We start from the raw sequence: 11,768 nt of genomic DNA, 5'->3' as shown, positions 1-11,768 counted from the left end.
TCACAACTATAACACATTAGGACCAGAATGAGATCAACATTATGATATGGAGCACCCGGTTTTTTTCCTGTTCCATTCAGGACTCTTTGCATTTTATTCCCAAAACTCAAGAGGCATCCAGACACTGGCCTCCATAGAATTTTTCAGTCACAAACACAGGAAGATAATTTTTGGGGTCAAAAATCTAAAGCCAAAGTTTGGGCTCAACCTTTAGGAACAACTCACACTTCCAGATAAAAAACAATGTAGCTTAAATTTCGATAAATGTGGATCTACAGACATGTTGGTCTGGGCCTGGTGGACACACATTACACTTCTGAAGATTTATTTAGCTATACACAACAATGTAACACTGTGAATTAAACAAAAACATCAACTAAGCCATGGATCACATTCTTGCTCCTCTAATTGACAAGGGGAAAAAGTGCTGGGAGTGCCATAAAATCTCAAATCCACTTCTATGAACGGTTAAATCTTTGATTTGTTGTTTCATAGAAATAGGCCAGAAATAGGCGTGTCTAATGTGTTAAACACCGTTTATATGAATAATGTATTCGTATATTCAGTTTTCAAGAGCATTTTTTTTTCTGAACCAGCTCTTTGTCAGGAATCTTGTAGAGTCCTTTGTCCAGCTTTTACTCAGTTTGAGATGTTATTTGGATTGTCTAAAAAACAGAAATGTAGTATTTAACAATTGAAAGCCTTCTAAAAGATGAACGCTAATTCTTATCGGAAGGGGGAAAATATTTGTCTTTCTTTTTTCAGTTGTAGAATATTGAAGCCTCCTGTTCTGTAGTAATAATACGGCTTTTAAAATCCTGCTAAGTAACAACTGTCCAACATCCGCAGCTCCTTACTGATTGCTTAACTGATTGTACTAGCACAGACATTAATAAAATTCAAAGAAGGAAGCACACGAAAACCCCATGCTTTGCCACCTCCTTTTCCTTTCACCTCTCCGTTCTTTTCTGCCTTCGCTCCTCCGAGCACGACAGCGGCTCTTTTTTACGGCCCATTTCCACCGGTGACCCTTCCCAGTCTTGGCCATTTGGTGTCGCTGCCGCGAGCTTTCTCACGCTAAAGTGGTGCCGGGTAGTGTTTACTTTCAGGATACCGGCAGCGGCCCCGGAAGGAAAGGGCCGTCGAAATAGTGGCGGAAGGACTCGAATCCCGGCGCGATGTCGCGGGCTAAGGTAATAGCTAAGAGGAGGAGGAGGAACGAGTGCATTAGGGGTGTCAGCAGCACCCCTGCTCCTGCTGGGTGGATAGAAGACGGATGTAATCATTGCTCAGGAGCTGGGAATTAAGTTGCGCGTTTCTCCTTCAGTCGTCCTGTTTTGATTCCGCTCGGCACATTGAAATGTTTTCTTCTTCCCTCTGTTTGTGGTGGTGAGGTTTTATGTGTGGGCTGAAGACCCACAAGATTTGCAGACGCATGGTAATATGGTAGCTGTTCTAGGAAGTGGTTACTGCAAGTACAGTTCCAGAGGAGTTAGCCGTGTTAGTCTGTAGTAGCAAAATCAAAAAGAGTCCAGTAGCACCTTTAAGACTAACCAATTTTATTGTAGCATAAGCTTTCGAGAATCAAGTTCTCTTCATCAGATGCCTGATCCGAACTGGTCAAATACAGAAGAGGAGGAGGGAGAGGGGAGAGAAGGGACATATATCAGAAGGGGACAAGATGCAATTAGTGAGGAGGCAACCAAAACATTCCTTTGCTAGTAAATGTAAACATCTCCTTTTGGTGTGGAGTCAGTTTGCCGTGTTAGTTGGAGCAGTAAAAGCATCCAATTCCTATGCAGTATAAGCCTTCGATAACCACAGGTCTCCCTGCCAGATGCATCTGACAAAGAGAACTGTGGTCCCCAAAAGCCCATACCAGGCGCCACTGGGCTCCCCCAGACCACACCGCTGTAAAGGAAATCTGTTACCTGTGATAATGTGATAACCATTCATAGTCTCTATTCAGTCCCAGCTTGACAGAGTCAAATTTGCATATGAATTCCAATTCAGCAGCCTCCCGTTGGATTTTGTTTTTGAAAGGTTTCTGTTGAACCACAGCAACCTTTAAGTCTTTGATGGAATGTCCTGGTAGATTGAAGTGTTCTCCCACTGGTTTTTGGACTCTTTTTGATTTTGCAAGTACAGTTAAATCTCATTTCGTTCACACACACTTGCCAGTTTTACACCTTCAGGTTCTACTTAAGATGGATATAGCGTAATTGAACCGTGCTAATACACACAATTAGTGTGATTAACAGGGCCCCTCTCTCCATTTTTCTTAACTTGTTTGTAGAAGGGAAGTTAGTGGTTTTTTGTGAGTACAGAACTAAGTGGGGTGACTTAAAAAACGTTTTCAGGCAATAGGCAATTGCTGGTTACATCACTTTTGAAATGTGCCAGTTTCACCAAGAAGCAGGTGTTTTGTATTTTAAAATAAGGTAGGCCCTGCAGGGATGTTTTCATTATTTGAGATTGCTTTCCTGCTCATGCCTTCCATTATAAATTGATAGTATTCAAATAATTGGGAATAATATCCCACTGACTAGCTGTGTCCACACTATTAGGCACTCTGTTAGAAGTGGGAAGATGGTGGGAGCTGGGATTGTTTCAGTCTTCAGTGCAGAGACTAGATCATTGGATCATGTTGACAAGAAGAGTGCTAAGAGATGTTATACTCAAGACCTGTTAACACAAATATATTATCTTGTTTTTTCAACCACTGTTCCCTATATGGTTCTCTATAAAGGCAGAGTTCTGATCCATGTTTGTGATTTTATAGAGAGAGAGATGGAAGTTATTTGAAGTTATTTGCGGGCTCAGGCAAGTTATTCATTAGCAGGGTTATTAAGAAAAAAATTCTTAATTCCTCTTTACTTAGGTTCTCTCTGAATTGTAACAGTCCATTTCGTTCCCTCTTTTTATGAATTTGAATTCCTTTTAAATTAAAGATAAATTTTAAAGAGATGAGGGGTTGGAAGGGAGGTTCTCCAAAATATCAGAATTTCACTCTGTAGATGCTCAGAGGCAGGTAGTTTCTTCTCAGATCTTCCTATCTTCCTGCTAGAGCACCACCCTGGGGTGCGAGGACTGAAATTACAAAAGAATGCCTTCATTTCTCTTTGAAGAAAAACAAAAGAAAAATTGTGCTCTTAAAACAGCCATCAATTCCTGTCCCCTGTGCAAGCACTGAGTCATTACTGACCCATGGGGGGGACATCGCATCACGATGTTTTCTTGGCAGATTTTTTACGGGGTGGTTTGCCATTGCCTTCCCCAGTCATCTCTACACTTTACCCCCCAGGAAACTGGGTACTCATTTTACCGACCTTGGAAGGATGCAAGGCTGAGTCAACCTTTAGCCGGCTACTTGAACCCGGCTTCTGCCAGGATTGAACTCAGGTCATGAGCTTGGGTTGCAGTACTGCAGCTTACCACTCTGCACCATGGGGCTCTTTACCTAATTCCTCTTATTCTGTGTCTAAAAAAATGAATTTCAGAAAAATAAATTCCTCACCCCATAACAACCCTCTTCATCGGCAATTTCCCATCCATATGACAGAAATGATGATATACTTGTCAGATTATTGCAAAAATACACAAATTATGAAAATGTTATGACCTTCCCCACAACCATTAAACCCATAGCTCTGAAAGGATAACATTTCTTTGGAAACTTGATATACTTGATATCTGATTGTAGGTTTCAAAAACTAAGATCCTATAAGGAAGAATATCAGGGTAGCATATAAAGAAATGCTATCCAGTGATGAATACTCTCTTTTACTGGTTAGTAAAGGACTGACAAGAGCTTTACCAATAAGACTGAGATTAGAATTTGGGTTTCCCACATCTACAATGCCATGAGAGGCCAATTTCAGATTTTAGTCTACCCTTTTCTCTAAAACTGAGAACACCATTAAAGCCCAACAATATGACATTTTAATATATCAAGTAATGTTTCAGTTGGGCAAAAATTAGTAAGTACAGTTCATGAAGAGTTTGTTTTTGATTGACTTCTTTGAAAAATCAATATTACACTAATACCTTTAATTGCCAATGTTATTGTTCTGCCTTCCTTCCATCATCATATCTTTTTTTGTATGTTTATTCATGCAGCTCATTTTTTTTGTAAAGGGTAAAAAAAAAGGGGATAATTAAATCTACAACCAACTCAACTTTTCCTTCTTCTTTCCAAATGAAAGACTCTCACCTTTTCTTCTCTCCCTTATTCATGCCTCCTTTTCTTACATATTTTACCTTTTTCAATCACTCCATTCCCTCCTCCCCCCAGCCAGATTTGCCAGTATGGCACCTGGGAAAAGTCTCGCCAAGTTGCAAAAGCTGTGCAGAGGGAAACTATGTCATGATCATGAACACTGCCAGGCCCAGCTAGTTTGGTGTAGTGGTTAAAAATGGTGGGACTCTAATCTGGAGAACCAGGTTTGATTCCCCACTCCACTTGAAGCCAGCTGGGTGACCTTGGGTCAGTCACAGCTTCTTGGAGCTCTCTCAGCCCCACCCACCTCACAGGGTGATTGTTGTGGGGATAATAACAACATACTTTGTAAACCGCTCTGAGTGGGCATTAAGTTGTCCTGAAGGGCAGCATATAAATCGAATATTATTATTATTAAGTAACACAAGTTGCATGGTTGCAAGCTGGGCAGGTGAGTCATGTGGTCGCCACTGCTAGTTCTTGATAAGCTTCGATATAATATTCGATATAAATCGAATATTATTATTATTAAGTAACACAACTTGCATGGTTGCAAGCTGGCCAGGTGAGTCATGTGGTCGCCACTGCTAGTTCTTGATAAGCTGGGTGGTGGCTGCCACTGTATCTGGGCAAGTTGTGTAAGCCCACTGTATCTGGTTGCAAGTTGGCTGAGTTGCATGGTGGCTGCTGATGGGTCCACTGACGTGCATGATATAGTGAGTCGCCAAGGTGATTCATGTAGTAGCTACTGTGGGGCCAAGACATGGAAGCTGTGCAGAAGTAAGTCACCTGGTAGTTGCTGGGCCCAGTCTAGTTGTGCAGTAGCAGTTTGCTGGACTTAACTAGAATAAACACTTTGTCTCTCAGCAACCTGACTAAAAACTGCAGTTCACTCCACTGCTTAGGGTTCAGCTACTGCCCAGTCACGGCAGACTCCATTCATCCATCCAGCCCCAGTCCTCCTTTCCTCAGAGGCCTGCATTTAAACCCAGAGTAACAACCATTTTTTTAAAAAAACATTAACAGGCAAAAATAAAATAATTATATGCAAAACATTACAGTTTGTTTTAAGTAACCTAAAAACACAAAAGTGAAAATATAATTCTTCTTAAAAAAATTCTAGTAAATCTATTAGCCAAGTTTAAAAGTTCACTGACTTTAGCATAGTCTGTTATTGTACTGGATAATTAAATAAGGGTGCTCACAAAATAACCACAAGACACAAAAAGATAAAATCTCTTATCAAAGGTTATTTTCCATTATCTAAAATGCAATGAAAGATAACTAAACCTAATTATATTTTCACAGCAACAGTGTATCTGCAAACCTTTAACCAGGTTAGAAAGTTCTTAACTATCCATAAATAATTTATCATGCTTAGATAATTCAAAGGAGACACACTGAATGTTCATAAGACACAATATCACAGGGCTTTAAAAAAGTCATTAGAAAACCAATATATTGCTAAAACCTCTATGTAGACTAAGCCAAGTTAGGCAAGATGTGTCATTACAAGATCTCAGTGCCGAATGTAAGAGTGAAGAAGTCCAGGCACTTTATACTAAAAACGCATGTCTGAAAGTCACAGAATGCCACTGCATTGCTTATAGGAATGAACACTTCAAGAGACATCTAGCAAATGCTGTGATATAAACTCAAAATTCAACCATTAAAGTATCATCAGAATAAAAATTAAACATTCTGTGATGGCATGTGTTGACCAAATATTAAACCTAGAGCCCATTTCACATACTACAGCCATCCAGTTCAAGACTTCATTGAAGCAAATAAGTGCCAAAGCTTTAAAAGTAAAAGACACATTTTTATTCTCTTAGTCTTTAGGGAAGCTAGATCCCAGATGAGTGTTTCTTCTCTACCATACAGCACCCCAGATTCACTTTGTGCTTTAAGGCAGAAAAGTTTTTAACAAGTGGAGCCTGTGCCTTTACTGACCCTATTCAGCTTTTATCTTCACAAACAACAATATTACACTAATTTCTTTAATAATTATAAATGCTATGGCCAGAGTTCAATTCTCTCCTCTATCTTTCTTTATTTCTGCATATTTCCTCTTCATTTGGCTCATTTCCTAGTAAATAATGGATGAATCCAGCGTTGCCATTCCGTTGTAGTTAAGCCTTCAACACAAGGAGCTTTCTGCTAGAGGAAGGTTCTGCTGTTGTGGACAACAGAAATTTTTTATCCAACCCAATGGCTTCAATCTTTATTTTTCTTAACTCTCAGACTGTTCTTCATGTAACCCCACTTCTTATTTTCCCCCAGTTCACCTCAAGTTTCAAAATGAAACTGTGGTGACATTTTAGATTACCTATGCTGTGGTTGCTTGGAGAATCCAAAGTGCTGCCAAGATTCTGGTTTATTTTATCCTCTTTTTTAATATATGATTTTTCTACAACCTTGGGGGTTGACCCTGGTTTGTAGAAATGTCCTGTATCTGTACATGGCCCCATCGTGTGGGTTTTTTTTTTATTTGTACTCTAGTGCCAAGTTGAGAATTAGGTATACAATTATATTTCCTGGTCATTTTCTAATTCAGTTTTTACACTTTCTCTTTTCCCTTTTGAAGGCAGCTATAGTCCTGTGTATGGATGTTGGCTTTTCAATGAGTAATGTTGTTCCTGGAGAAGAGTCTCCTTTTGAACAAGCCAAGAAAGTGATGACATTGTTTGTGCAACGACAGGTAAGGGAGCTAATGGTGGAATCTTGCAAACTGGAGGACGTGGCTTCTTTTATTGAGTCAAGCCATCTCAATTTAGGTCTTCCTCTTTTCCTAAATGGTGGCATAATATTATGAAAAAGACCTGTGTGAAGCACTATAAGGGCAAGGAACTGTATCGTATAAGTAAGGACATGAGTTTGTTTTGCTACAAATTATGAATGAGGCAACTTAATTCATGACTTGTCATTTTTCAACATTAGTTCATGTTTCTTATCAAATTCCACCCTCAACCTGATTTCAGGAGCTGGATATCTCTGGCCCTGTGAGAGTACCATCTATTTCCCAACTGGTAAACCAGAAATAAAAATGTGTGAAGGAAATGACATCTGTAGCATTAGAATTTGCTGATAGGCCAGTTTAGAGGTTCTGGTCTGCCATCCTTGGTTTGTTTGTTTGTTTGTTTGTTTGGACTTTTAGTCTGCTCCCACCGCAGACTCAGAGTGAAGTACAACACGGTACTATATGTAAAGATAAAAATAATGGTAGCTGTTAAATTGTGTTAGAACATCATCATAATGCGGCCCACACAGTGCATCCCCATTCTCCAAATATCAGGGCCCGTGGGGCAGGGTGGCCATCCATCTGTTGGTAACTCAAAACGGGAGGGCACATGTCCCCTCCTCCCCCCAGCAGGATGCCATTTAGTGAAACTTTCTGCCCGCCTCAATCCCCATAAGCCTGGCAGAACATCTCTGCTTACAAGCCCAACGGAATGATAGTAAGTCCCGCTGGGTCTGGGTCTCTAAAGACAGAGAGTTCCACCAGGTGTGTGCCAGGGCCGAAAAAGCCCTGGCCCTGGTCAAGGCAAGATGAATTTCTTTGGGGCTAGGGATCACCAACAGCGGTTTTCCTGCTGACCAGAGCATTCTCTGGGGAACATAGGGTGAGAGATGATACCATAGGTATGTTGGTCCCAGTCCACTAAGGGCCTTAAAGGTTAAAACCAAAACATTGAACCTGATTTGGAATTCCACTGGGAGCCAATGCACCTGGTGCAGGAAAGGTATAATGTGCATCTGGAATGGCGTCCTGGTTATAATACATGCCGCTGCATTTTGGACCAGTTGTAACTTCCAGAACAGGCCCAAGGGTAGCCCAGCATAAAACGAGTTATAGTAATCCAGTCTGGAAGTGATCGTTGCATGGATCACTGTAGCTAGGTCATAGGCAGCCAGATAGGGAGCAAGTTACCTGACCTGACAGAGATAGAAAAATGCAGACCTGGTCACAGAACTGCTGTGACATGGGCCTCCATAGATAAGGAGGTATCCAGGACCATGCCCAGATTTCGCACCGTTTGCACCAGCGCAAAAGTGCCCCATCAAGTGCTAGGAGCTGGCTCCCCAAGCCCAGCTGTCCTCAGAATAGCCCTCTAGGATAACTACTTGCTGACTAGGAATGTCTACAATAATTTACACACTTGAAAACTGAGAGAACTGTTAAGTCTTTCCTGGTTTAAGGTAGGGGAAGTATCCATCTGCTTATAATTTGTTGAATGCTATTTTCATGTTTTCTTTCTGAGTTGTGCTTCTTGATCAAAGTTGTGCAAGAATGTCCAGGCACCATGTTGTGTTGTCAATACATTTTGTTGGTCCCACCCCACCCCCCGGCCTAAATAATGCATTTTATCTCCTAATCCTTTGTATAAATTTCTTCTAAGGTGAAGAAAAAAGATGAAACATAGCTTCTACAACCATTTATGTGGATGGGGATAGAATTCTTTAAAGGCATTTTCTGGCCTGAGGAATTATTTCCAAATATTGACTTGCAGTCCCTGTAGCTGTTTGGTAACTGAATGTAAAACCTAATTAAATAGGTTTTGCATATGATGCACATAAAGTAGGAAAAAATTAATCTGCATAAATGAGGCTTAGTTGTAAAGTTTATACCCGGCCATCTTTTTTTAATTTACCCTGCCATCTTTTTACCATCTCCAGGTGTTTGCTGAGAGTAAAGATGAAATCGCCTTGGTTTTGTTTGGCACAGACAGCACTGGAAACACGCTTGCAAGTGAGGGTCAGTATCAGCATATTACTGTACACAGACACCTGTTTCTTCCAGATTTTGATTTGTTGGAAGACCTACAAAATGGGATTCAGCCAAGCTCTGAACAAGGAGACAGTATCCTTTCTGAAGGTTCAAAATCTTTTCTCTGAAAAACAGTTACCATATTTATTTGAAAGGAAGGCAACCCTGAATATAAGATGATCCCCCTAAAAACAGTTATACATTAAGAACATTTTAAAATCAGGCATAACTATAACTTTTATGCAAATATAGGACAATCCCCTCTTTTTTTATGGTATACCTAGAAAAAAATGTAGTTTTGCATTGGAAAAAAACTGTGACTTGGCAGTTTGGGAGCTTGTCTTGTACAAATCATCTAAAATCACCATGTTAATAAATTGGTAAAATCATTATGTTTAAGAACTTTTCAGAAGTGCCAAGTTATCAGATTAATAGATGTATAGATTTCTTTATTAAATCTTCAGTTCCGTGTCATTCCTGTTCCTGTGTTCCATGCTTGCCTATATGCATACATGGAACTTGTGCATTTGTAGGAGCGTCACCATTCATTTTAGTGAAGAGGCTTGACTTTCAGTTGCATTGCTTTGTGTGAACAGGCTAGGTTCTTCCATTGAAATTGACAGGAAGGCACCTGTGGGCAGGGGAGTTCATTACCTGCCTCTGAACTCCTCTGTCTGTGGTCAGTGTTTGGGCTGGCTTATGCGCTCCGTTTTTTGAATACTGATTTGATTCAGTTCTGCTGCCTTTGGAAACAGAATTATGTCAAGATATGGGCAGCAGTCCAGAGGATCTAAATTTTAGCTTCAGCTTCTTCCCTCATTCCCATTTGAAATACAGGAATATAACATTAGCCTACCTTCCATGGCTGTTCTAAAAGTTACTGAGAATGTATGTAAATTCCTCCAGATAATAGTTAAACATTATTATGATTTGGCACAGACAGCTCTGGAAACACTCTTGCCAGTGAGGGTCAGTATCAGCATATTACTGTACACAGTAATATGAAACAAAATGTTACAGTAGGACTACTATCATATCCTGACCAATGTATAACATCAGTTTGTGCTTTTTAAAATTATCTTATTCTTAACAAACTTAGTTCTTGATGCCCTTATTGTGTGCATGGACTTGCTTCAAAAGGAAACAATGTAAGTACATGTATTTTAAGAACTCTGAAATGATTTTAAAATAGATTTTAAACATTATGCTATTTGGGAGTGTTGCAACCTTCTAAAACATTGCTTTGTTGTTTCATAATGAATGATGTGAATGAGTATGATGCTGACAGTAAGAGGGGGAATTTTTGGAAACATTGTAGTGAAGGATGCTGAGGAGTGACACACATGACAAAATGCTCACAAGGGATGTCTACATTCCCCACGCATGTTAGTAAATAGAACTGTTTTGGAGCACCCTTCAACTTTTGAGGTTTGTTAGTACATTGGGGGAAATGGCAATACTTACCAAGTATACAGGCACACATGCCTGCACCCAGAGGTTTTATTAAAGTATAACAGGCTTAAAAATAACATTGGGGGAAATAGCAATACTTTCCAAGTATACAAACATACATGCATGAACCCAGAGGTTTTATTTTATTAAAGTATAACAAGCTTTAAAATAACTGTTTTTTGATATTGCATGTTAAGTGCTAAGAATCAGAACTGTACTAATGTAAAACTGCCAAATTTAACTTAAGGATACACTCATCTCATTTCCCTGAAACTGAAATGAATGGCAGATAGTAGAATGCAATACTCAGTTCTTGTTAGGTTGTAAAGACAGGTGCTTCTCCTGAGTAGCAATAAATGAAGCAGTTATTTCACCTCATTGTTCTTAAACTGAAAGACATATATTAAGGATTCATGTGGCGTGGTAAACTGATGGGAAGTTTAAGACTACATTTTGCAAAGCAGCAGTCAAAATGTTGTAACTAGGTATTTTCTTCTGTTAAAACTCTTCTCTCCCCCCACTTCTCTTAAGAGGGAAAAAATATGACAAACGACACATAGAGGTTTTTACTGACCTTAGCAGTCCCTTTAGTGAGGATCAGCTGGACATTATTGTGGCTAACATGAAGAAAACCGGGATCTCCCTGCAGTTTTTGTAAGTAAAGCAAGACTCATGAAACATTATTACAACGCTGCCATTTTCAAAAAGGCAGTGGTAGCTCTATAGAACTTTGATTCTATTAATTAAATGGATGTCATTTCATGTTTTTTTTCTAATGAGCACTGTGGTTAGTCATAAACAAGTCTATTAAACCTTGGGCTGATAACTGCATCCAGAAAAGGTAGAATTCTGCAATTTATAAATTGTGCTAACAAATCAGATTTTGCTTGCAGTTGCCTGTTTTGCATTTTTGTTGTGCTTTGATTAGTCATGGAGAGGAGAAGGTAGCTACAGAAAAGCATGGCCTTGGTCACGCACAGCCATTAGTTTAGCTTCTTAGATTTCATGAAAATTACATGATTTCAAGACTATCTTTCTAGCTATTTGGACTAGAAAATTAATGTTTTCAAATGAATGCTTAGGTTACCAGGAAGGTGAATTCTGCATGTCCATTACCTAAGTTCTGTGTTTGTACAGAATACCCATAAAACTAACCAAAAGCGTAATGTAAGCCTGCATGTAGGAAATGGTTCTATAACTGTCCCTTAAAAGTACTGGGTTAGATCTAATGTGTTCTAACAGTATAAGGCACTTTTGACAATGGAATAGAATTCCTGTCTGTGTTCCCCCAGTGCAGCCTTCTGAGGAAGATGCAGCATTGTGGAATAG

At 39.6% G+C, this 11,768-nt stretch overlaps 1 protein-coding gene across 1 annotated transcript in view; it reads left to right on the top strand.

The window, feature by feature from the left end:
• The first annotated feature begins 1,119 nt into the window (after nucleotides 1-1,119).
• The window catches only part of XRCC5 (X-ray repair cross complementing 5), a 57,747-nt gene continuing 47,098 nt past the window's right edge, over nucleotides 1,120-11,768 (top strand). The window contains exons 1-5 of the mRNA XM_054971097.1: nucleotides 1,120-1,193; nucleotides 6,807-6,920; nucleotides 8,897-9,080; nucleotides 10,087-10,135; nucleotides 10,971-11,093. Of these exons, the coding sequence (XP_054827072.1) occupies nucleotides 1,179-1,193; nucleotides 6,807-6,920; nucleotides 8,897-9,080; nucleotides 10,087-10,135; nucleotides 10,971-11,093 (485 nt within the window). The 5' untranslated portion in view covers nucleotides 1,120-1,178. The remainder of the gene's footprint in view (nucleotides 1,194-6,806; nucleotides 6,921-8,896; nucleotides 9,081-10,086; nucleotides 10,136-10,970; nucleotides 11,094-11,768) is intronic.

This window comes from Eublepharis macularius, chromosome 2 (assembly GCF_028583425.1).
Source record: "Eublepharis macularius isolate TG4126 chromosome 2, MPM_Emac_v1.0, whole genome shotgun sequence".
Taxonomy (NCBI): Eukaryota; Metazoa; Chordata; class Lepidosauria; order Squamata; family Eublepharidae; genus Eublepharis; species Eublepharis macularius.
This window is presented reverse-complemented; position numbering and strand designations above follow the sequence as displayed.